The sequence below is a fragment of the Mus caroli genome, chromosome 1 (assembly GCF_900094665.2).
Source record: "Mus caroli chromosome 1, CAROLI_EIJ_v1.1, whole genome shotgun sequence".
Taxonomy (NCBI): domain Eukaryota; kingdom Metazoa; phylum Chordata; class Mammalia; order Rodentia; family Muridae; genus Mus; species Mus caroli.
Window position 1 is genome coordinate 155,263,813 of NC_034570.1, and position 27,186 is coordinate 155,290,998.

A 27,186-nucleotide genomic window follows, 5' to 3' on the forward strand; every position below is an offset into this window, starting at 1 on the left:
AGAGGAGAGGAGAATAAGGAGAGGAGAGGAGAATAAGGAGAGGAGAGGAGAATAAGGAGAGGAGAGGAGAGAGGAGGAGAGGAGAGGAGAGAGGAGGAGAGGAGAGGAGAGAGACTGGGCAGAAGTTTCTTGTTTTCTTGTAGCACCAAGAATCCATCATTCTAGGCAAGTGTTCTAGGGCTATACCATATTCCCAGTCATAACTGGTTCAAAAACATAGGTTGTTGTTTTAAACTTCAATAGATTTTTAATTCTTCATTCCCACTCTCCCTCCTCTGCATTATAAGCTCTGAGCTCACAGAGATCTTGGTACTTATGCATATACTAAGCCCTTTAAAAAGAATTTTTACATATTTTTCTCTGTGTGTGTGGATGAACATGTGTTCATATGTGTGCACACATGTGTGTGGATGTTAGATGTCTACCTGGGATATAGCCCCTTAGGAGGCATCTTTCTGGGAGACATCTCTCTGAAAGAGTCTTTTTCTGGGACTTGGATCTTGTGTTCTAGGTTAGATTGGCTGGCCAGTGGGCCTCAGATACCCTCCTATCTTGGATTCCCCAGGGCTGGGATCACTAGTGTGAGCCACCATGCTCCAATTTTGACACAAGTGCTGTAGATCAAACTCTTCATGCTTATGCTGTAAGCCCTTTAGGGACTGATCTCTCTCCCCAGGTCCCAAGGCCCATTGGTGACATCAGATACACAGCATTCACTCCCATTTGTTCAATTAATGAAGGCTTTAGCCTACGCCCTAGCTTTCTAGTGAGGGTTAAATGTGATAACAGGATCCTGGCTTAGCCATGGGCTATGATCACACCAAGCTGAGTTGTTTTCAACGCAGAGTCCCTTCCACTTTCCCAGATGCAGAAGAGACCTTCTATCCTAATAAGCCTTTCAAGGGCAGAAACACCCAACAAGGCCAAGCATTGCCTTGCAGAAAACAGAACATGTGACAGGAGATGGATGGGCAGAGGAACAGGGGTGAGCCAGGGGTGCACCAAGTCATGCTCACTCAGGGAGAGAAAGAGTATTCTGGGACAGACACGTTTGCCATCACAGTAAGAGCCTGGGGTCTCTGCCAGGATGAATGAGAGAGCCCACAGTGTCTGCAGACAGACCATCATGCCTGCTGCCTGGGGTTCTGGGCAAACAGAACAACAGGGAATGGGCTTGGGGCCCAAAGCTTTCAGCCGTCAGGCAGATAAATGCCCAAGAAAATCTTACTGACAACAGAGGTTGAACATGACAAAGGCAGAAGCATCTAAATTTTCTGTAATCCTTGTCTTCTAATTGAGCAACCAATAGAAATGATGCACATTCTGTATTACTGTGTGTCAACACTTGGAGCATTGATGCTTGAAACTTACCCTGTTTACGTGGGTGCCAAGGCCGGATACAGACAAATCACTGTGTACCAAATTCTACTATCCATCTAAGGATGCCCCAGACTCCAGCGGCCATCTGCCTTGCTTCCCCACAAATATTACATGTCCTTTTTCTCTTTAAAAATGACTTCCCAAGTTTCCCCTTAGATACAGCTCATCACTTATAATACTAAGAATGTCATGACTATGGAAAGGCATAGATAAGGAACAGAGAGGATCTTGGTTAGTTTAACAATGGTCTAAATGAGATGGGTAACTCTTCTTGAATTGACAGAAACATTCAGGTTTCATAAAATTCACCCCTGAACCTTGGTCTTCAGGGTTCTTCCACTTGCCTTCCTGACCCCCAATCCCTTATTCTCCCTCACCCCATGTGGGTCCAGATATATCACAATTGGTCAGAGTCACTGGGCAGTGAGAATGATATCACAGCTCAACTTTGAAGCAGACTCCCCAAAATGACTGCTTCAACGTGATTGGCTGTAGCTGAGACAGCACCGTGTCAGAACCTCAGTGGTTCTGTGGAAATGATACTTTTTCCAAGGAAACCCTAGAGAAGTGGCATAAACACTGTACACCAAACACCACACAGCACAGCATATGACTCACTGTTCCAAGGGTGTCTGCACATTTTAGTGGGATCTTTAAATTGCCTGAGTCATGGTGTTATATTATACCCTTCTAAATTGAATGAAGCCCCAAGGTCATACATTTTCAATTCTTCAGTATCTCAGCATACTATCTGGCCCTTAGTATAAAAGGTGTCAAAAGAGTACCTATATGTTGCTAGCTCTTACAAGCAGTAATTGCAGTGAAATTGATATTGATAGAGTGAGTTTTTAATAAATGATAATAATAAAAAAAACTTCTTTTCACTGTAATAAAAATACCCCGAAAAGGTAACTTAAGGGAGAAATGATTTATTTTGGCTCACAGTTGGAGGATGCATGTGCTCATGTATAGAGGTCATGAGGCAGGAGCTTGAGGAGGCAACTGGTCATATTGTATCTACAGCCATGAATCCAATCAGAGAACAGCAAATGCTGTGACCACTTGGCTTTTTCACTTTTAAACTACTTTGTGTATATGCGTGCATACCTGTGGTGATTCAATATGCTTGGCCCTGGGAGTGGCACTATTAGGAGGTGTGGCTTATTGTGCTTGATCCTTTTAACAGCCCTGCATGGTGAATGGACAGCTATGTTCTACCTTCCCCACACTGACATGCTGCTAATCCCTGCCCTTGGTACCTTCTCTTATGTCACTTTAGCTGACTTGAATTAAATGGTGGAACTAGACACATAAAAGGATGAACCTTTCCACCTACATGTGTGTGTGTGTGTGTGTGTGTGTGTGTGTGTGTGTATGTGTCTGTGTGTACCTGCATATGTCTGTATATGTGTGTGTCTCTGTGTGTCTCTCTATGTGTATATCTATGTATCTCTGTGTGGGTGTGTCTGTGTGTCCAGGCACCATGGAATCCTGAGGAGATCATTAGATCCCTTAGATGTAGATCTATAGGAGATTGAAAGCTACCCTATGTGGGTGCTGAGAATTGAACTTTGGTCCTCTGCAGGAACAGTAGGTGCTTTTAATCACTAGATACCTCCCCAGTCCTATGTGTTTGTCTGACACAAGCTTTATATTTCCTTGGCTGGTCTAGGACTGCCTTTGTAGATCAGGAATTCTTCAAGCTTTCAGCAAACATTTCCTGCCTTTGTATCCTGAGAGTGCTGGGATTGCAGGCATGCTCCAATGCAGCCTCCTTCCCTTCTACATTGAAATTCTCTCTGCAGCATGCATGAGAAGCCTGTCAAGTGAATGTCTGGCACCTCTGTATTTTCGAGCATTTAGAGACTCAGAAATAACATCATTCTGGGATAGAAAAACAAAACCATCACTAACTCCCAGATGCATGTGGGATTTATTTGTTTGGTGGGAGCCAAGGTGCTGTTCTGATTTCAGCGTGATATCTCTCTGGATATCGCAACATCACTGAAACCTGGCAAGAAAGTAAATTCCTGCTCAATGCAGACATGCCATTTCTAATCGGTTCCCACTGGACTAGTTGTAAATGCAACACATATTTATTTAGCTGGAAGAATCCAAATTTGTAGTCCAATGGTCTGTTAACAGCCAACACATGTCACCAGAAGGGCTGCAAACAAGACTTCGGAGACCTTTTGCCTCTTCCACTGTCCTCAAACGGCTCCAGCTCCTCCAGGTCACATCCCAGTCAGTCGGCCTGCTGGATGGAAGCTGTGCATATGCACCCTGGAACAGAGGGGTTTGAATTTAGGAACATGTTCACTTGTTTATTGTTTTGTCTAAATAATCCTTCCCTGGATCTATGACTGATCAGTAGGTTTGTAGAATGATCTGCTTGGACACAGTCACCTGTTTAAATGACCTTTACATTGCCTTTCACTGTCACTGTCTTTCTGTGACACTCAAACTCAGCATTCTCCACCATTGTCCCCCATCATGTCCAGTTTATAAGGCAGAGAGTAGCTTTGCTTAATTCCTGGACATTCCTAGTTCACAACAACAAAAGTCAGTTAAAGAGAACATTTGTCTCTTCTCTTCCACTGCGAATAATCCAGTCAAAGAAAATCTTTGTGAAATCGGGCACCATTGTTCTGATTTTAACACTAGATGAGGTTTGTTGGCAAGACCATTCCTGTGATGCTGTGCCTAAGTCAGGAATGAGCTCATCAGTCTTCCGTCAGGGAGTCTGTCAGCCTGCCCTGGCTGGCTGGTCTCCTGTAGCATGTTTCCCTGAGGCCTAATAAAAAGAGGAACTGTACACACTGATGGCTCTGAGCTAGTATAGGAGCTATTATTGCAGAGATGGAAGCTCCTATATCTTGACACAATGAATCTGGATGTTAGTGTTTAAGAGGGCACACCGCATGTGGATGCTCCTGTCTTTCGCAAGCAGCCACCACCCTGCCCTGCATACACTCATTCTGGAGAACCACAACTCCCCTGAGCCTTCGCAGAATCAATTGTCCCTTTCCTCAGCTGGAGCAGCTGTCACAGTTACTGTCCCCTATTTATAATGTTGGCATCTATTTGCGCATATAGAAGACACCCCGTTTTGTGTTCGGACTTCAAACGCAGACACTTCAAAGATGTGTCTGATTGTCAGAGTATCAGCTCACCCAACCTGAGCCACTTAGAACAAAGCAAACCTGTCAATCACAGCCAAGTCCACTCCAATCCACAGGACTCTAGAAGACATCCTTCATTTCTTTATCTAGTTAGTTACTAAATGTGAAAGGATGGAAAATATGTATAATTCACAGATTTAGGAGAAGTTCTGAACCATGGCTACTATATTGACTTATTTAGTGATATCTTCCCTATACTCATGGAGACCCTGAGATATGGAAGCTGTAATGCTCTTCAAAAGAGTGAGCTTGATTCAGAAAGGCCCAGCCACTTCTAGCTCCCATGTTATGTGTATAGTGTACAGCCACTTATCTTTATCACAGGAAGAAAATAAGAACAATACAGATCAAGTGTTAGGCAGCAACCCAGCAGACATCTAATGGCAAAGTGAAGGAGGGGGGAGTGTTTGCTTTATTTAGAGGGAAGGAGAAGTTGGAGGTGAAACTGTCCTTGTTGATGTACAGCTCAGGGTAGCCAGGCTGACGACTGTCAACAGTAATCAAAACAAATGTGACCACTGCCGACCAGCCCTGGGCTTGAAGCAAGAGCTCGAGGCTCCCTTCCAAAACAGCAATTTGAAAAAAGTTCAGGGACTTTCCTCTTCTAATTTAAGTCACAGACATCCTGAGAACTGTGCTTCCGCTATGTGGTGATACATATCTGAACCGTTTGAAATAGAAACCCCCAAATGCCACAGAGGATAGACACTAACATTTTATGTTCCCTCTCACAGCCCAGGCTCCCAGAATTCAGTCTGTCGACACAGACAAGGGCACTAATGTGACTGTAGAGGACATGGCATGTGGTCCTATTTGGCCAATGCCCAGCTCTCTGGGGAGGGACCAAGACACCTGCTTCTTTGCCCGTGTCTTTTTATATTTATTTTTTTATATAAGTCCATTTGGGTTTTGTTGTAGTAAACATTTAACCCCAATTGAGGGTTTCTACCCCGTTTTTGTTCATTCAGTTCTCAGATAAAGGACACACAACCTTTATATTTATATCCCCAATGAAGGATCTAGAGAAAAGACCCAAGGAGCTAAGGGGTTTGCAGCCCCATAGGAGGAACAACAATATGAACTAACCAGTAACCCCAGAGCTCCCTGGGACTAAACCACCAACCAAAGAGTACACATGGAGGGACTCATGGCTCCAGCAGCGTATGCAGCAGAGGATGGCCTTGTTGGTCATCAATGGGAGGAGAGGCCCTTGGTCCCATGAAGCCTTAATGCCCCAGTGTAGGGGAATGCCAGGACAGGCAAGCAGGAGTGATGAGTTGATGAGTTGATGAGCAGGGGGAGTGGGAATTGGATAGGAGGGTTTTGGAGGGGAAACCAAGAAAGGGGATAACATTTGAGATGTAAATAAAGAAAATATCGAATAAAAATGTAAAAAAAAAGGAAATATAAACACACAGAGAGAGAGAGAGAGAGAGAGAGAACAAGAAAGAAACTGAAAGCACTGGAGCTGAGCAGATATCTACCCTCTGTGTTATTATGTCTACTTCCCTGTCAATAACCCTGAGTTATTACTTGCTGTATTCCATCTGGGCTGCTCTTAACTCCAATTGGCCAGCCGTCATGGTCATATTTTCATGACTCACCTACCCCATGGTGTCTTCTCTCCACCCTCTTCTCTCTCCCCTTGTGGTCCTCCTCAGACACCCAGCCCAAGAATTGAAGCTCCACCTTCCTCTCTCCTGCTCAACTATAGGCTGTCAGCACCTTTATTCAACCAATAGTTTTCAATTAAGAAGCAAGTTCACATAACATCAATTTGTGTATGTGCAGTTTCTCTCCTTCCTGAGGCAACCAGGCGTTGGAGGTCAGTATCTGGCACCACAACACCTAGCAAAAGACCAAAACCCCAACAGTGTTGTATCATTCTGTCTTTGCAGAAGTAGCTCAAACAAGTCGTGATGTAGTATGGATTTTGCATGTTAGGGCACTAACAAAGTCCTCTATGCTGAAGTGTCTTCACTTTTATAGTGTGACAGGGAAGGCATTATACATGCAGCTTGATCCTGAACAGATGACAGGGATATTTAAGAAAGTTCCCCCACTGACTTACCGGTCAGAAAGTTATCATCTTTGATTTACATATAAATTGTAAGCCAGTCTTAACATATCAAGTCTATGCTTGCTTAGTGTCTCTTCAATACTCTGTAAACATTAGCTCATAAAATACATGTATGATGCTGTGCACCAATGATGCCTCAAAGACATCTCCATACCCACCAGCCCATGATGCACTCAGCAACCATTCATCCAGTCTAGTTGAACCTATTGACAAGATCTGTGACTCAAAGATCACAGATGGGAAAGTCCTGTGTCAATCTTCCTTCGGTTCAAACGGAGTTTTTTGTCTGCTCATAATTAAGATATCATTTAAGTTATTTCTGTCTTATTCATCCCTGTCTGTACAAGAACTTATACAAATCTTAAGTCCCATCTATTGGACTAAAAAGATGGAATCCTAGATTAAATTGAAAAAGAAATTCTTGCTGCGGGTGATGTTTGGAAGGCTCTCATTTTATTAATGATTGAGACCATTTCTGCTTCCATATCTTTAGTTTCCGCCTCCTTCACTATTTCCCCTAATTCAAGATTCGGGAAGAAAGTCTAAGTTTGATCTCCTGGTTTTATGATGAAAACTAAACAAAACACAACCAAAAATCAAAGCTAAAACTAATTTGGACCAATAGCAATGGCAGACACCTCACCTTCTCTGGGAAACTCGAGACAGTCACTGGTCAGTTAACTCTGCTACTGCGGAGGGAAAGTTCCTGGAAACCTATGCACTGAGCAGAAGGCTCCCATCTGCTCACTAAATGAATAAGAAATCCTCACCAGAGAAACCATTAAGGAACTGTTTGCCCCTCTGGAACCTAAGCCCTATTGATGTTTATTCTAAGTGCAAATTTTTCTTTCCGGCTTTATTCCAGATGCTTTTAATTATGCAAGTGATCTGTGGGCAGGGCAGAGGGTCAATAGAAACAACAGTCAACTAGTTTGGGCAATTGGATGTAGCCTAACACAATAGTGCCAAATACAGCCAATGCTAGTGCAAAATTAAAAGCTTTAGTAATGAAGTTTGATACGTTGTGTCTAAATGCAGCTTTTTAAAGTTCTAGAATGTTTTATGAAATGAAGAAAACACACTCAAATCCTACTCACATTATGTGTGTTCTCAACAGTCCACCCCCCTTCTCTGGATAAACTGTCATACAGCAGCTGGCACTGAATTCTCAGGTCACAAGCCAGTGGGATCCAACTGAGGCCTGATTAGGTCCCTTTATGTAGCACTTAGATGGATTTTTGTTGTTGTTGTTAGACAAAGAAAATGCTATTTCAGGATCTCTTTACAAGCCCAAAAGAGATTTTAATTTTCCTTTCATGAACATATCGATTAAAAATGCATGTGAGATTGGGCTTGGTATCTAAGATGGCCTAGTGATTTCTTCCAAAGAAACAAATCAAAAAGCGAGTGAGTTGTTCAAAGCAAAAGGAATGACTAAGAAAAGCCCAAAGAGACAATTTAGATTTCTGACTAAGTCCACCTATCTTGTGCTAACCTAGGTCCTGCTGCACCTAAGCATTCCTTGTAGACCCTCCCATCAGCCCTTCTAGTTCATAAATCAGGTTTGTTTGTTTGTTTTTTAATTCTCACAACCTTAAGAAAGACCATTGGATTACACAATGGCCTAGTACACCCAAATCAAATGGGATTACTGGCACTCACAAATTAGCTGCTTCCTGAGCAGCCCTGAGGATACAGATGTGATCCAGAAGCGCTGGTACATCATGTAATCTTGGCTCTTGGGAGGTGAAGGCAGAAGTGTCTGGAGTTGAAAGTTATCCTAGCTACATAGTGAATCCAAGGCCAGCTTAGGCTACATGAGACCTGTCTAAGGAAAGACATTGATGTCTTTTTCTTTTTTATCCTGAATGGATCTATTTTGGTCTTGAAGAATTCCAGTGGCAATTTTTTATGAGGTCCAGGGAATTCTAAATTTGTCTCAGGATTGACTCAACCTTTGAGAATAAAGAAGGAAGAATGACAAAAGGAAGGGAAGGGGCAATGCTGGCAGAGGAGGAGAATACTGTTTAATGAATTCTACAACTGCCTTTGATCATTTTATCACACATACTTTGGCTAGTTGCAGTGAAATGTATAAAACAGCTTTTACTTTTAATAGGTTGGGGAACCAATTAAATCACTCTCACAAAGCCGTTTGTTTATTCATAAAATATTTGCTATGTAGCAGGAACTGTTTTAGCTGCCAGAGATACTATAGTGGACAGATATAACTGTACCTTTGTGGAGTTCATATTTTACCTAGATATTTTAAACACATTTACTATTACCAGTTATGATAAGAAATGTGTGTGAAACTATTGCACAATAATAAATGTGTGCAAATAATAAATGCATACATACATTTAAAGTTTTCATGCACAAACTCTATTGTAAGCAACGCACCATTTCATCTAGTGCTTCCTGTTCTGGCACGTTCTCTTTTAAGCTGGTCTATTAGTTATATTTTCTCAGCACTGTGACAGGAGCAACTTAAGGGAGGAAAGATTTAATTTTTGCTCACAGTTCAAGGGTACAGTCCATCATGGTGGAGAAGTCGTGGCATCTGGAAATGGATGCAGCTCTAGATTGTAAGCCCGTGTGTCTTAGTTAGGGTTCTATTGTTATGAAGAGACACCATAACCAAAGCTATTCTTATAAAGGCAAACATTTAATTGGTGCTAGCTTACAGTTTCAGGGGTTCAGTCCATGATCATCATGGTGGCAAGCATGGCAGTGTGCAGGCAGACAAGGCATAGGAGAAGCCAAGAGTTCCACATCTTGATCTGCAGGCAACAGAGGGAGACTGCCTTCTGCAGGCAGCCAGGAGGAGACTGGATTACACACTGGGCAGAGCTTGAGCATAGGAGATGTCAGAACCCACCCCCACAGTGACTCACTTTCTCCAACAAGGCCACACCTCCTAATAGTGCCAATCCCCTTGGGCCAAGCATTCAAACACATGAGTCTATGGAGACCAAACCTCTTCAAACCACCACACCATGGTTCCGTCTATATTTAGCCTCAATTAGCACAATCTAGAAAATTCCCTCCAAGGTGACTCTAGACCCTTTCAAATTGACAATCAATATAAACCTAGTCATAATCATTTCAATTGATTTTATGATCTAATAATGAGTTATGATCCAATTTGAAACAGCACCCTGGCTGACTTGAATAGGATGGAAATAAGTCAGCATGACTTCAAAGGCAGGAGAGTCTTCTGCCTATGTTACAGCTACAGTTGCTGATGCTGTTGCTGTAGGTACTAAGTGGACAGTTTGATAGCTGGGGAAAGGAAGTGGAGAAATGGAAGAAGGTATCTATCATCATGGCTTGGCAGAAACCACCTAACTTCAGTTGTGATTTCCCAAGATCTCCCACTCTCCTTCACACTGACCTCCTGTCTGCTCCAACCCTTTGTTCTCTCTGCACAGGATGACAACAGAGTACCCAAGCCACTATGGGGAAGACATGGACATGATTTCTTATGACTACGATTTCTATATGCGAGGAGCAACAACCACTTTCTCTGCAGTGGAAAGGTGAGAGAGGTAACCCCTGTCCAGTGATCTCAGGGTTGGAGGCTGTGCAGATTCACTCCTTGCTGGGGTCCTGACTGTGGCGCCTTTTACCTGATGACCCCAATAATCTAGTTTCCTACTTAGTCAAGGATTAGCTGTGGGCTTGGTTAGGCAGCAGGAGCCAGTGAGAAGTGAGAATTCTTGGGAACTTGCCTCACAAGGCAGTGTGACCTTGCCAAGAAGGACCAAGACCAACCTACTCAAGTACCACTGCAGCCTTGAACTTGGCATGGACATTCCTTGATGTCCTAAACAATTCCTACAGTCAGCCTCAGACACTGCTTGGCATGCCAAGGAAAGGTTGAGATGGCTGGAAGGGTATTCAGTCTCAAACTGGATCCCCTTCTAGTCCTGTGCCTTTGTGTGCTCCCCACTTAGAACTGTAGGAAAGAAAGAGAGGAAAAGAAGAGGAGGGGATTCACAAGGAAGAATACACAAAATCCATTCTCTCACTACATTCAGTCTGGTATAATGCAACATTTGAGACTAGACAACTTATAAAAGTCAGAACTCTACTGTCCACAGTCCCAGAGACTTGGGAATTCAAGCTCAAGGAAGCAGAAGATATTTGGCAAGGACTGATCTTTGCTTTGAAGACGGACCCTCTCATTGTGTCCCCACACAGTGGAACTGAACCTAGTTACAAAGGCACTAATACCACTCCCAAGGACGGCATATTTTTGACATAATCAGCCCCCAACCCTTACCTCTTAGTACTACGTAGTACTATGATTACTTGGGACACTAGTTCCCAGCACACAGATTTTATAACAGACATTAACATGCAGAGCACAGCATCTAACTAATCATATTTAGAAATGAAAAGGGATGAAATCACTATATGATGAAGTCAGAATATTTCTGGAGTGAAAAGACAACCTAAGTAACTCAAGAAGGAAGAGCACTAAGTTGCACTTCGGCTCTGCTTCTCCCCTCATTCCTTTCTGGGCCTCTCCCAAGGACACTGAAACCATAAGAAAGGAAGAGTCAAAAAATTCCTGTAGACAAGATCATCATATGGCTCTTGTGTTATCTCTCCATTAATTCATGAAAAAGTATGGAGAAGTTCAGAAGTTAAGAGATGAGTTGACTAGCTTTCACTCCATGATAATAATGCCACACAAAAATGAATTCTGGAAGTTTACCCACACATGTTTTGCAAACCAAATAAAACCGAAAGCCAATCCTCTAACAGACTATAAGCTGAAGAGTCAATTTGAGTGCCATCTCCTTTTGTGTATATGCTTCCAAAGGAAGTTGCATTTCACTTAGCTGCAGCTAACTTATTTACTATGAAACCCAAATTTTAAAGACATAAAAATAGCTCTGGAAAAGCACATTGTCTTTCCCAGGTTCCATGGACAAAGATTCTGGTTTCTTCACAGAAGGACGCCTCAGTTTTCATATGTAACTTGTCTCTGTGTGAGATAGAGTTTTAACTTACTTAGTTAACTGCTTTCTAAAAGCTACAATTTAGAAGAGGAAGAATACTATGGATAAACTCAGCCAATGAGGAGAAACAACTGAGTGGTAAAGATATTTAAGATGAGACCAACCCAAGAACTCAAAGAGTATGGAAATCCAATGTCATTGAGCAATAAAGTGTCTGCCAAAGTTCAGGACACAGTGCCAGTATCAAGCATTCCTAAAGATTCCCGGGGTAAAGGGGAAATTGGTCCTGAGTTTTCTGGTTAAAAATATAAAACAAAGTGCAAACAGTAAAGAATGAATGACTATCACCTAAAATTGGTGCTAAATAAATGTTTTTTGGCAGCCAAAATGGCCAATTCTGGCTGGCTTGGAAATGATCAGTTACATAAATTGTACAGAATCACTGAAGTCTGAGGCTTAGTGTCTCTAAATTATTCTAAAATGACTTCTGCCTCCCCCAGATAAACGTAAAATTAGCATAAATAAAATTAGCATGCTAATTAATTAGTTTTGATTTAGTCTTCAACAATCAGTGGTTTGGAAATCCACAGTTTTCGTTTGTTCATCTCCATTGAAGATGGGGTGCTCACCCCCAATCTCATTGGACAAAAACCAGCTGAGCAAGGGCTTCCCTTCTGGATGAAACTCACTTGTCTATGTTCACTTCTGTATGGGATGGTTTCTCATCCTGGGGACAGATCATTCTTTGTTGCAAGATTCTGTTCTATGATTCTAGGTGTTAGCCCCACCCACTAAGTGCAACTGGTATCTATCTACCTACAAGGTGACAGGCAAAACTCTTTGCAGCCATTACCAAATATACCATGGAGTCACTTATCCCCTTGATGAAAGCTACTGTCTGGCATGGAAAACAGAACCTAGGTAGACCCCTTGATTCTTTTAGGACCAAGTCTAAATTTTTCTCAACTTCTATTAACTGCCTCTTAAACTTACATCACAGATGCCTGGCCACAGGGTCTTTCTTACCTTCTTCATGCATAGATACACACTTCTTAGCTGTGATAATTAAATTCACTCGCAAAACACACTGCACCAGTTTGTTAATCATCTAAAGCAAGCCGTATCCTCTGTGGATGATTTTTACAAGAACAAATATCAATACACATCTCATTCCTCCGGGCCCTTAAAGACATGTGCCGGAGAACACTATCCCCAGTTGCACTGCATAGGACAAGATAGAAAAACAGGCTCAGAATTAGAAAGCTTGCCTTGCCTTGGGCTATTTGCTCACCATCCCCCATCCCCCAACTCCAAATAGCATGGTCATCCGCACATACTTCCTTCCCATCCAGAAACCGGATACTGGAGCTGTCAGCCATTGGTGTTTAGGATACACTGAATCAGAAATAAGCCCAGCAGGTTCAAAGCGAAGGAAGAAGGACTGTACTGTGGAAGGAACTGCTCAGCTGAATATGGATAAAGTAGTTCCACACTTTACTGGGATTATGCCAAGAGCATGACAGCTGTGTCCTCTGGTGGCATTAAGGACACCTGGCAAGGGAAGCAGCATGGTACAAGAGAAAGACCAATATTTGAGTTCAGCACCTTCGAAATCTGACAGCATCACCTTTCACTGGTTGGTAATCCCTTAAAGCAAGTCTGATTACACTAAGCCTATTTCTTCACAAAACAATGAGTCATAGTGGGGATTACTGATAGGACAGGTTGTAGAGCATCTAGTGCAGGGTTGGGCTCATTGGAAGCACTAGGGACTTCACAATGACAATGGTCGCTGTCATAGTTAAATAGTATCAGACCTCAGGAGTGCTATGCAGAGTATATAACTCCCTGCATTTCCATTAAGTGGTTGAAAACAGGACATGGTCCTAAGCTTAGCAAACAGCAGGTATCTGCACCATGTTTTCCAAAACTGGACAGTTCTGTGCCCTCTCAAATTTATCCGATCACTTAAATAGGCTACTCCATTTCTGATAGGCGAGGCACTTTCTTTTCTCGTTTTAAGGTGCCTGGAGTGGTTTCCCGCTCATCTTAGATGTGGTTGCAAAGGGGAAACACACAGTGCATCTCCTGGAGCCTGGCATATAAGGAGTCCTCAGGAGAAAGGAAATATTATGGGAAAATGCATGACCTTTTAGAAGGAAAATAGCTTCTTCACTGTGAAATAGAGGTAGTGCTAGTAAATGCTGAACTTGTGAGTCCTGGAGGTTGAGCCATGGAGGACTGACCACCAGCCATAGTAAAAGCCTCCATGTGCCCCATTACCAGCAACAGGCAATCTAACCTCACAGATCCATCAGTTCTCTGGAGACTTTATTAAAGGTTTCTGAGAACAAGGTGAGAATCCCCACAGCTCCGAATCCTGCCAAAGCCCATCAGTGCTTTTCCCCGGGAGCTGCTCTTTCTCCACTTACTGACATTTCCTTTTCTGGCGCTCCTCCTACAGGGACCGCCAGTGGAAGTTCATCATGTGCCGGATGACTGACTATGACTGCGAATTCGAAAACGTTTAGACTTGCTGCGTACAGAAGTCCGGGTGAAGGGTCAGGGCCCAGGTGTCCTGAGGGTGTCATATCACATATGCTAATATTGATTAGAACATCTACACTTCTTTCTTTTGCTCTCTTCCCTGGGATGGGAGCTATGGTGTTGGCTGCCTAGGCCTTTCTCACCACGATCACACATATAAATAAACTCACAATGAAGCCGTGTTTCTCCCTTTCAACACATACCAAGACAACCATGTCTAGTTGCTGATGGCAGCTTCCTTGCACAGCACATGTACAGAGCCTGCATGCTTATAGCCCGCCACCCGGAGCACCTGTCCCAGCCTTGCTGTTATTCACACTATAACTTGAGCTTCAGATTCAGCTTCGTAAACTTGGAGAGAAAGAAGGAGCTTGAGAGAGGTGGAATAAAGGTTCTCTGTAGCTAAGTCTGTTTGAGTGACAGCACCTAGAGACCTCACCTGGGGTGGTGGGGGTCACTCTCTGTCTTGAGGGAACACATCCCTACTCTCTCCTTCCACAAGAGCCACATAGACTTAGAAGTTCAAGTAAAGATCTATGTGCTTCAGAAGAGAGGGGACTTGGAGGTGAAAGGGGGAGGTGGGAGAGTTTGAGGACCAAGCTGAAAGACTTTAGACTGAAAGAACTTCCTCTATTCAAAGATATACACCAGCAGACCCAACAGTGAGAATTACTATGAGGGCCAGGAAAACCTGTACGAATCAGTCTCAAGACAGAAACAATGAAAGAAAGATAAGAGAATGAGATTCACATTGGGAACCTGGGGAGACAAGTGGCCAGAGGAGAAGGAATCTTGGGTTATCAGCAGCTTGAGACACACCCAGTATTCATATGAAGACTGTAATATCCCTAGAAGCCATAGGGATGCCACTTGCACATCTCTGGATTGGTCCTGAAGGATAATTCTCCCTTTCCCATGGCGCTTGGAAGTGTATTCTGCAGAGATGACACTATAATATCTCTGTCTCTAGCCATTTGTTCCTTCTTCTTTAAAAAAAATAAATAAAAGTACCAATATTCTCTGTGCCATAAATATCAAAGGTCAATTTGTGTCCCCTATGCTCCCCTTTTGATCATTCATTAACCCATTCTGAAAATACAGCTTCACACTGTGATTTGTGAGGAGGCTTGAAGACTATCATGGTGGGAGCCATGTGAGATGATTGGAGGAATTAGATCATTAGAACACAAAGTTCAGAGTGCTCCTGTCACTGAAGGGTCGGACAAAGGATGGAACCATGTTTCTCTGGCTTTAGATCTAGCTCTTTACCTGCTATAGCACATGACCCAATCTAGCACATGAAATTGTAGCTGTAGGAAACTCATAGTTCCTTTATCTGTATCACTTGCTTATTCTTTTCTTAACTGCTACCCTTCTTTCAGCTTCTCCCTGAATAGGCCCAGGAAAGGCTCTAGAAGAGGAAAGCCCCAGTGGGGACACTTTGCTATATACCCCAGGGAAATGGTGACATAGAACATCTCAGCCAACAGTGGCTGCCTTTCCCTCAGTAAGCTCCCAGCTTTGGGATGGGCAAGACAGAACCAAAGATGGCTTTCTTTGTCTCAGTTCTTAAGAACTCTTTGATAACATCTGTCTGCTGAGTTCTGTTATTTCTTTGCCGCTGCTTTTCTGCAGTTTTAATTTATAATGAGAAGTTTCCTGGTGTTATTTTTCACAGAGGGTGCCATTAATATTTTAGCAATTGCAGCACTGGTGCAGGATGACAACCAGGAAATGGCCTTAGTTGGGTTCGTGTGGAGCCCAGCAGGAAGGGAGACAAACCGTGCAGACTGGCTCACTCAGTAGCCACATCCCTGGCAGCAACAAAGAACTGGTAGGAGGATGGGATATGAGGGTGAGAGGCCTATGGCTGGAGGAGCTGTCAGGAGACTGTGAAAAGCACAAGTCAAGGAAAGAACAGAAGGCCATCCAGTAAGAGGAGACCGTGCCAGATGAAATAAAAGGGGCTTTTACAAAAAGAAAAAAGTACCCTTTGTGTGCAAGCCAAGGACCATGACAGGAAAGACATCTTCAGCTTGGTTTGGTTATGGATCATTTACATTTTATATTATCTGTCAATCATCACAAGAGCTGAGCCTCCAAGTAAGGAACAAGTTCCAGACCTGATGATGAGTCTTGGGTCTCATTGCTCCGTTCTTTCTACTAACCTTCTCTACTGTCTTGGACACGAAACTAACATTTTCTAGGCCAGCTGTCTAAAATGAAGTCATTTATTTAGGTCAGTGGTTCTCAGTCTTCTTAATGCTGTGACTCTTTGATACAGTTCTTCATGTTGTAGTGACCCCCAACCATAACATTATTTTCATTGCTACTTCATGAATGATAATGTAAATATCTGTGATTTCCAGTGGCCTTAGATGGCCCCTGTGAAAGGACTATTAGACTCCCAAAAGAAGATCCACTGATCCAGGTAACTGTTACATTTTTTGCAGCTTTAAAATCATCTGCACTCTTTCCCAAATGGTTGATAATGGGATTCCTGAGGTAATTTCTCCTGAGTAAACAGCCAAGCACTGTGACAGAAGACCTAGGCCCTACCCCAGAATCTGGCAGAATAGAGTTATACATCTCCAAACCCATGTTTTCCTGTGTCCAATGAACAAAAAAAAATCCCTTTCCCAGGAACCTCACAAGATGCTGCCATTTAAAGCACAGTGAATAGCAGATGAGACAGGAGATTCCCACTTGACAGGACATGTGTGTACTGGGAAAATAGAGTCAAAGCAGGCCAGTGAGGCAGAAAGGGGAAACTGGGGAAGCTGAGTCCAGATCTGGCATTGCTGAATGAACAGAAATGCTATGGGCTATGGATATCAGCCCTGACTCTGTCAGTTCCCAACATCATAATCTTGGCCAAGTTAGCCACCTTTCTTGATTCTATTTATTTACCCAGAGAGACAATAATATCTCCAATATGGACTTGTTATGAAATTAAACGCAATCACATAATGATTGACGTGTAAGACCACAGTAAATGCAGTACAAGAAGGAAAGAATGTGCATATTCATGGAGGTATAATTTCTCAGAAAACAGGGTCTTAAAAGAAATCATATCAATCTTTCCAATGACAGGAAAACCGAGTGGGACTTAGGTTTGTCTCTCATTCATTCATTTGGTTAGTTACTGAAACAATGAATTATTATATACTTATTATAAGCCAGCTGCTGAATAAGGTTCCCATAGTTTAGACTCTAAAATATTGAGGATGATGAACAAAAATTGAGAGAAACAGCCTTGTGGTATAGTGGTGAGCATAGTCACCTTCTAAGAGTCAAGAAAACAAATAAAACTCTATAGTACAGTTTCATTCATGATGATGAGTGTAAAGCAATCTATGAACTTAAAGAGAATTTCCTAAGGAATGGGCCTCGGCAACAAGGTCTTGGAGTTTCATAGTATAGCCCTAAAGCTATGAGCAAGAACTGATAGCTCTTGACAACACCATAAAGCATGCCATTATTTGTGCATGTTATTGAAATTTATTATTTTTCCTGAACTCTTGGATATTTAAGGAAATGGACACACACACACACACTCAAGAAACATCACACACATGTATGTGCACAATTTCTCTGTGTGCTCCCTTCATCCTGCCTCTTGGTCCACACACAATTGTCTTTAGGTTCCACTTCTTTGACTCAGACATAATTTTGACAGAATGAAACAGGGAGGACGGTAGGGGCAGGGAGAAACTATAATAAAGTATGATATATACATATGAAAATGTCATGATACCCTTGTATTGTGTTCCAACCTCAAATATCGTGTGGTATATTTTAAAAAAGATGTCTGTGATGGCTGAGAGAAGAGGTAATCAGTCTTCCTCAAGTGTGAGCCCCCTAATTAGCTCTCCAAGACTAAGTGCTGAGCCCTAATCACATATCCATACAAGCAACACTAGTGGACTCATTGCAGCGGATTGTATTTATATATTTATGTGTGTGTATATAAATGTAACAATAATAATTTAAGAAAAAAGAAAACAACAGTAATAATAAAAGTAGGGGGACTTGGAGATACAGGAAGGGGAACAGAGGGACAGGGAGCAGGGTCTGCTAATAGGGGATTGAATGAGATCAAGTATTCTATACGCGTGCATGGAATGTCACAAGGTAGGTAACTTATTTGTGCAACTTTAAAATGCTAGTAAAGGTAGAAAAACAGATACTGAGACTCGACCTTAATGCCTCCAGAAGAATTACAAAAAGAAGTAAAAGAAAGTAAGAGAGACTTAGACTACTAGACACGTCTGTCTTCTGCATACATTCTTACTCCAGGACCTTTCCTGGGGCCTCTCTAACTCCAAGCCTACAAAGTCTCTCCTCCTATTCACCTAACAAAATATTGTTCTGTGAAGTCCACACTGAAGTGATTATTTACATCATGGCGGTCCACAGAAGAAACCAACAGCATTCGCTTTCTTTATAAAGTCTCTCTGTTTTAATTAAATCAGATCAGCTTAGTTCTGTTTATTGAAACCGCACTGTTAGGGACTTGAACCTGAGTACCTTCCTGGAAGTCAGTGAGGAGGGGGAAGGGGAAGTTTTTGCAGAACCTGTGTATACTGGCTAGGTTTTACATCAACTTGACCCAAGCTGAGGGGGCCTCAATTGAGAAAATGCCTCCATAAGATTAATCTGTAAGGCATTTTCTTAATTAGTGATTGATGGGGAAAGGCCCAGTCCATTGTGGGTAGGGACAACTGCTGGAATGGTGGTACTGGGTTCTATAGGAAAGCAGTCTGAGCAAGCCGGGAAGCAGCACCCCTCCATGGCCTCTGCCTCAGCTCCTGACTCCAGGTACCAGCACTGACAGAGTTCAAGTCATTGTAAGGAATGATCATCTATTCACACACAGCCATGACTGTCATGAGACGTGTGGCTTTTCACAAGCTTAAATCTGAAAGCCAAGCAAAATGCTATTGATTGTAAAATGTACCTAAGAGATGCCACGGGGCTTGCCAACTCTTCACACCCTCTGCTCTGTGGGCTCTTTGCTCTCCTTACTTTACATACCTGTGAGCTCAGTTCAGTAAGTTATAGGAAATGCTGAATAGAAAGTCTGCAAAATGCAGGGCTGTGTGGCTCTGTGGATGAAGGGCTTATCCAGCAAGTAGGAAGACAAAAGCTCAGATTCCTAGAACCCATGGAAATGTTGGGCAGGCATGGCTGCATACCTCTAATCCCAGCACTTAGGTGGCAGAAACAGGGGATAACTGGAACAAACTAAGTTAGCTACAGAAGCTGGTATTGGAAAGATCCAGGGTCAGTAAGAGACCCTGTCTCAGTGCAGTGGAGAGGAGCTGAAGAAGACATAGAACACCTACTTAAGGCCTCCACACACACGTGAGCCTACCCACATGCATACACACCATACATAAAACACCGAAACTGCAAATTATGATATTCTTTGGAATGTAGCAATACTGTGTTGCTGTGATTTGTACATAGCTTTCTTCCTTCTCCAGTTAAAACAATTAACATCATGTTTACCATCAAAATAAGAGTAATTCTAAATCTTATGAGACAAAAGCTGTTACTGGCTGCCGAGCAGTTCAGCCCTAGGCCAGCGTTCCAGCTGAAAGGCGACTGAAGGCTTTACCTCATGGAAAGAATGAGATTATAGAAACCCAGACCCTTTCATCTTACCAGCCGCCTAGTGTGCTGTAATTTAAGATGCAGAATTACCTGCCTCTTCCAGTGTTTCTCACCATCCCCAGAGAGAGCAGCAGATGTGCTCAGCCTGTTGTTTGGCCAGTGAGAAACATTGTCCCTCGGTCTGCTGGCAACATTTAAGGCAGTAACTAGAAACCCTTTCTCTGCTTCACCCAAGTTCAATTTCTGAGGACAGACTCTGACTCCTTATACCACTTTTCTATACCTTACAAATCTCAAGTTCTTCCCTGGCGCTTTGGTCTGCTGTCCTTGCCTTCTCTTCATCTGGAGAAGGCACAGAGGAGATTTCACAGAACATACATCCTTTCACAAGATAAAAACAGCCCTACCCCAACTGCAAACCAACTGAAAAGTCTTGATAACTTTAAATTGTGCCACGGAACCCTGCTAAGCACCTGACTTTATCACAAGCAACCTCTTTCCTCTTCTACCGCACTGTAAGCCTACACACACAGAAGGAACCTAGCAACATGACCACTGTGAATAATAACAGTCAAAACGTGAGTCTAGATTGTTTTTACTGGGACGATCTATCAGTGTTCTAAACAATTTTCATTGAAAATTGAAGTCTAAACATTCTTGGCCATTATGCGGTTTTATTAAGAGACAAGGCATTGCAGGGGTACTACGGTTCTGGGGGTCCGATGCCCATCTCTTACTCCCTTCCAGCATCATTAAGTAATGATAATCATTCATTTTTACCCCTTTATAAACTAATCACTAATGATAGGTGAGTTGGAAAACATGACAGTCTCTCTGTCACACACTTGGAAAGCATATGCCACTGTCCTAAGTAATTGAATGGCATATTTTTTTTAAAAAAAAGAATGAATTAAAAGTCATATTGAAATGAGCATCTGAGCAGCTTTTGGTGAAGATGAGATCAAACCTCACTGACTAATCCCCCAGTAGACTGCAGACCGAGGGACGATGGGGATCAGGCTGACAGATGGTTGATACACAGTGAAAAGATGTCTGAAATTAACTGGACGTGTCTGTATGTTAGGGAAAGTTGGAGATAATGCCATAGAAGTATAAACAAGTGTATCAGGATACTGGAGGAAGGGACAGGGAAACCTCAACAGGATTCTTGCAGAAAATGGTGTGATACTGGTTCTGGCTGGTCTTGGCTGGTCTTGGCTGGTCCTGGCTGGTTCTGGTTGCCTCTGTGGAGGGAAAGGGATCTTTTTCTCTGTTTGTTTTCTTGTTATACTGTTTAGTTTCACGTATGTGTGTGTGTGTGTGTGTGTGTGTGTGTGTGTGTGTGTGTGATTTCTCTGCTCCCATGTTTTGATGGCTGGAGTGACAGGGGTGTGCCTGGTGGTAGCCTGGAATTTCTTACACAGAGAAAAAAGGAAAAATTTCCCAGTCACAAGTGTTACCCAAATCACCAACACTCGGAGGCACCATTGCTACCTGTGTTCTGTATTTCCAGTGCTTTTAGGCACACCGCACACATGGATTTATGCAACGTTGCTAACTCAAAGGAAATACTCGCTTTACTTCACCCAATTAAAGAGTAAACTCCTTGAAAGTGAAGTGTTTGGCTAGGTGTCTGGGTTCTCTGAGGCATCTCTGGCTCAAAACCACAAATCATCCTACAATCAAGCAACATATTCATGAAATATCTGAGGTGTGCTTCATGGCCAGAGACTCCAGCATTATACAAGAGCCACATTAATCAATCCATTAATGTTTTGTGTCTGTGGGACTCTTTGTTGGCAGACTCACAGGTGAGTTCATTAGCCAGTACCCTGTGGAGAGATGTTCTGTGTCACACCTGTTTCCCCCCTCCCCCCACAACAATGTCATGCAGATTGGTTCCACTCACAGGCTTCCAGGAGGAAGAACCTGGAACTCTTTCACAGTGTAAAAACAGTATAGCCTGTGCTGGAGAAGTCACAAGGGGTAGGCAGGTTCTCATGGGCGAACCTTGAGAAAAATTCACTACAAAGACAGAGGGATTAAAGAATTGGAAAACACAGGTGGAACTGTGCATTCAACCCTTCCCACACTGACCCTGTTCTAAACTGACAACTGAACATGAGTGTGCCCTCATATAACGAATCACAGCAAGATGTCACTCATTAATCATGTCTGTGTCTCCTGGTTCAAACTGAAAGAGGCCAGAAAGCACACAGCACACTTTTTTATTTCTTGCAGAAAAAAATTAAATTCTAAACAAAGGGAACAAGGATTAAAACCCAGAAAGGCTATAGAATGACAGAAGGCTCTAGGCCACTAAGCATGTAGGAATGAAATATGGGTGACTCCTGGTGTTTCAGAGGTGGGAGGGTCTCTACAAGCTCATGGAACAAGCTCATGGACAGATGACAACAGCCCAAAGGGTGAAGGAAGAAGGGTTGTGCCAGGAGCTGAGTTGCTTCAGCAAGCTAGGGGAGGGAGGGAATGCTTCAAGCTTGTGAGGGGACCCTCTTGCCTCCTGCTGCCAGCTCTTAGGTGGAAGACAAGTGAGGGAAATGATTTATTCAAAATGTAGGGACAGATCTAGCAGGCAAATGCTCCATACATACTGCAGGGGTGTGAACACACATGTGTAACCTAGAACTTAGGAGGCTGAGAGAAGTATATTACAAGTTTGAAGACAGCCTAGGCTATATACCTAGATCCTATATCAAAAATAAAAATATTCCATCTACTCATACATAGGAAAATGTATTTATATACAAATACATAATATATACATCTATTAAAGGACAATATAACCTGCCAAGTCCCTATCTGGTGGTTTAGTTAGTGGCAGGAGAAGGAAGCACATGCATTTTAGGTGTTTGTGCCCTATGACCTAGCTGCCCTTCCATCTAATATAGCATCTACAGAAAGGTAGGCATTTATAAAAACAGATCCCCAAATCCTTGAAGTGGGAGGTAACCTGCCCAAACTCACACATCAGTGTGAATGGACTTGAATTCAAGACAAGTGGTTCTCAAAACTCATCTGTTTCTACAGCACCAGTTTGGAGTTGAGGGAACAAAGAGAGAGATACTGTTTCAAACTACTTTGTAGTTCCATGGCCCAACACACAATAGGAAAAAATGATTGGCATGCTTATTTTAATACTGTAAATGTTTTCCCTGGAGAGGGAGAGAGAGAGAGAGAGAGAGAGAGAGAGAGAGAGAGAGAGAGAGAGAGAGAGAGATCTGGTGTGGTGAGATTATCAGGAGAATGTTGCTGAGAACAGAGCCAGCTGGGTAGTCTGCAAATCGGAGGTATACTCCCCTGGTGTTTCACATTCCCAGAAACCTTACCTAGCACAACAACACTGGAGCGATTGAACATCTTTGGTGGCAGTCCTCTGACTGTCTGCCTTCTAAGATGATTTCTGATAAGAAATGAGAAACTTACTGTGACCCTGACAAGCATAATTCAACGAATCCCATGAGTGCCTCAATAATTGCCTTTGCTTGGCTCCTGGGCCCTCTGCACAGACTCATGGCCGTGTTCAGCTTTGCAGCATGGGCTCTGAGAATCTTTCTGCCTAGAGAATCTGTGTGCTCAGTAGACTCCGCTGTCTTCATAGCTGATGAGACCTTAGGATATTTAGTCCTTTAGCAGAAATGTGCTGTTCTGTCGATCAAAGCTCCAACCAACCCTTCTGGCTCCATGATGTGCTCTCAAGCTTATCTTGAGTGCACAGGCTACCTAGACCATAAACCACATCGATGGCTTGTATTTGGTAGTTATAATAGATTCTAGACATGGAAGTTAATTTATTACCTTTCATTTTCAGCAAAAGAACCTAAAGAAGGGAAATAGCACACTCCTGTTCTATTAGACACTGTGAGCAATTCTCTTACTCCATATGAGAAGGTAAGGAAAGTTACAATAGTGTAACCTTAAGGTCCTTTCCCATGGGACCATTCTCTGTGGTCATTGTAGTTACCCTGAGGTCATAGGCAGCTTTGCCCACACTGGCCTCAATGAAATCAGAGCAGGTCTTTCCTATGGCTCTGGAAATATGTAACAAATGAGAATGATGACAGTAACTAATTGCTTTGGCACCTACAGGAATCTCACCTGGATGCTCATAGTAGACTTTAAAGATAGCTCCCATCGCTCTGTTTTATAACGAGGAAATTGAGAGTCAGCTTCTTTCTCAGGAATATATACCGTACACATTGGAACAGAACTCAAACTCAGGCTTGGATGAATATAAGGCACAACATGATAGTGTTTCCTTTACTGTTCTCAGACTCTAGTATAGACCGTGTCATGCTTCCTTCTTTAGGTCATGCCATAGGCTCCTTGGGTTACTGTATCTCTCCTCACTTCTGACACAGTCACGTGAGCATCAAATCAATTCAGCTTCAAAGCTCATCTAAAACTTAAGAGCCAGTAGTCTTTCTCTGGACATGGACACACACACACACACACACACACACACACACACACACGCTCATATTAAGGAATGAATCACTTTAGTTGATTGGATGCTGGAGTATAGACACTTTATTAACCTACTATCTCTCATCCTCTTTCTTTGTCTTCTTTCCCTCTATAACCTTACACTGTTGTTTTTATCATCCTATTCCCAAACACTTATACCTTCTGTGCCTTTATAGCTTTTATAAGCTATAGCAGAGATCAAAGGGAAACAAGTAGCTATTCATCTTCCACCTTTTCACAGACCCACACTTAACCTCCTCACTCTACCTGGACCCTGCCTTGCCCTGGAATCCTCTCGAGTACACTTTGTATGCATCTGTGTACATCTGGATACTGCGGGGTCAGTAGTTACTGCCTTTACCTGCTAAGGAATTCCTGCATGGAGCTTTTTATTGTCTTTCATTGCATCTCCTGACTCCTTCGCATCTCCAAGAAATCTACCCACATGCTGGGGGAGAAGCCACACTTCCCCAGTGCTAATCTCCATGCCTGGGGGCCTCTCCGTTCACACTTTTCCAGCATGAGTCTCAGAGCTACATTTCCTGGTTCCCGAGGCAAATTAATAGTCCCTCGCCTGTGCCACCAAACATCTGGTTATATCAGCTTTGTCACGCCTCTTCATTTTCCTGTTTAGAGAGGTATTAAATGTTCTCTTTGTTGGTCCCTTTGTACCCAGTACACATAATATAGTGGGTATTCATTAACTAACAAATGTTTAAAGAATGAGCAATAAGAGTCTGTAGAATTGTGGAAAATAACAAGTGGAGCCCATTCATGGTTTTGTCCCAGACTATGACAACAACTTTCTGTCTAGTCTTCTATCTCCATTCTTGCTTATGCCTTTCAAATCTAATCACCAGACGGTGAGTTTCCTGTGGTGAAATATTGTGTCAGGCTTACATTTGCACCCCTGATAGTCTACACGGTTCCCAATATGTGCTCCTTAAGACGCATTGAACTAATAGTACCTAAAAAATATAATACTGGGTAGGCATGAAACAATACTTCAAAGTGTCGTGAAGGAAAGCAAACCTTCAAATAAAACTTGAGCCTTTCAGCAAACTGTAGATTCGATGTACTCCTGAATATTAAACAACTTAACATTATATTTATATTATATAATTATTTATCTTTATTCATTTTACATTATGTATGTGTGCATGTGTGTGTTCACCATGGTGTGTAATAGGGACCAGAGGACAACTTGTGGGAGTTGGTTCTCTTCTTCCACCATGAAGATCCTGAGGATCAAACCCAGGCCATTGTGCTTGGCAGCAGTTGCCTTTACTTGCTGAGCTAGCTCATTAGCTCTTAACACTTCTTATTAGAAGCTCTCAACCGAAGACAATATTCAACTGTTTGGTACAACCCAAAAGCTGATATCATGAAAGATAATTTTAAAAATGCAAAGATTTTATAATGCAGATAATTTTACAAAGCAACTTCCAGTGTCCATTTCCCAAACTTATGAGACAGCATTGACATCATTGTATTTATCCATCTAGCACACAGCAACATATTGCATTCCACCATATCGGCTACCATGCAATGCTTCCTACTGAAAGGCAAAGTTTCAGCCACCTGATAAATACATATTTATTGAAAATCTCTTGGGAGGACACCATAATATTGTCTGCAGTAGGGAAATCATGAAATGAGTTTTTTTTTTTTTTTTAAACTCAAACAGCTCACAATCTATTTAGGAAGACCAAAGAGGCAATCAAGGGCACTAAAAGATAATTCTTCAACACCTCAGGAACTAATCACAAACATCTGATGAGAGGAAGGTGAAATGGAGGGAGTGAGACTCAGGAAAGAAACTGGATAGCTGGCAATAAATAATTCTTATTGAATTGTGTTAATACATACGTTTTGTTCACTTGTGACTTTATTCATTTACCAAATATGCGTTAAAACTGAGATTCCAATGCAAATTTCTCTCTCCCTTCCCAAATGCTAATTTGCTTCCTGTACAACCTGCCTTGTGCATGATTATTACCAGTGAGCTGAACACAAGAGTTACATAATTCTTCCAGAGACTTGTGTGTTCTAACTGCTGTCAACTTACTTTATGAATAAATTGGATACCCAGAAATTATGGTGTTCAAATATACAAAGCTGAATGAAATGTGACCAAGACTCAAAACCTCAAGCCTTCTGAAACCAAAATCCAAGCTTTCTGGTGCCTTTGAAAAAGCAATGCCATTTTGCTAAAAATTAATAATCCTTCCTAATTCCCACTACCATGAATTTACAGACTACATCAGTTAAGGCACATTTAGTTGGACACATTGAGTAGAAAATCTACAACAGTTCTTGTAATATGAAAAGAGCACCCTCTCTAGTCTCCACTGGCACCACCAATTCAGCCATGGCTGCCTTATTCCATCAAGAACAGATCCGGGCAATGAAGATACAAAGGATGCAAATTGCATATTTAATCAGGGGACTTAAGCACATTAGCTGTGCTACCAAGAGTGAGACAAGGCCAGAGGCCTTGTTTAGCTTACATTATCTCATCCTTAGAGTTATCATTTTTAAAACACTGGATTCCTGATTGTAAACATCATATCCTCATTAAAACTGTATTTTGCCCATCAGATATCTTAATTAAATTTGTTTACATGACTCAAAAACATTCATGAGTCTCTTCTTGCTTCCTGTATATGTCTATACTCATATACAATATTTTTCTCAATTATATTAAATTACTGAATGTAGTGGGTTTTTTTATTTATGCATCATGCACATTAAATCTCCATAGAATTCCCCACTTTCTTGTAACACTAATTGCATGTTAGGCTATTAACCTGAATCATTAAGATGAGAATATTCAAAGGCAGGCCCCTTGATGCTATTGTAGCCAAAACTTTACTTGTCACCCAGTCCCCTAAAGTTCTTCTGATATCCTTAAAATACA

General features: G+C 42.2%; 1 protein-coding gene across 1 annotated transcript in view; it reads left to right on the forward strand.

Moving 5' to 3' along the window:
* Dpt (dermatopontin) overlaps positions 1–15,194 on the forward strand; it is a 29,091-nt gene extending 13,897 nt beyond the window's left edge. Inside the window, exons 3-4 of the mRNA XM_021171771.2 lie at positions 10,077–10,184; positions 14,080–15,194. Of these exons, the coding sequence (XP_021027430.1) occupies positions 10,077–10,184; positions 14,080–14,146 (175 nt within the window). The 3' untranslated portion in view covers positions 14,147–15,194. The remainder of the gene's footprint in view (positions 1–10,076; positions 10,185–14,079) is intronic.
* The last annotated feature ends 11,992 nt before the right edge of the window (positions 15,195–27,186 follow it).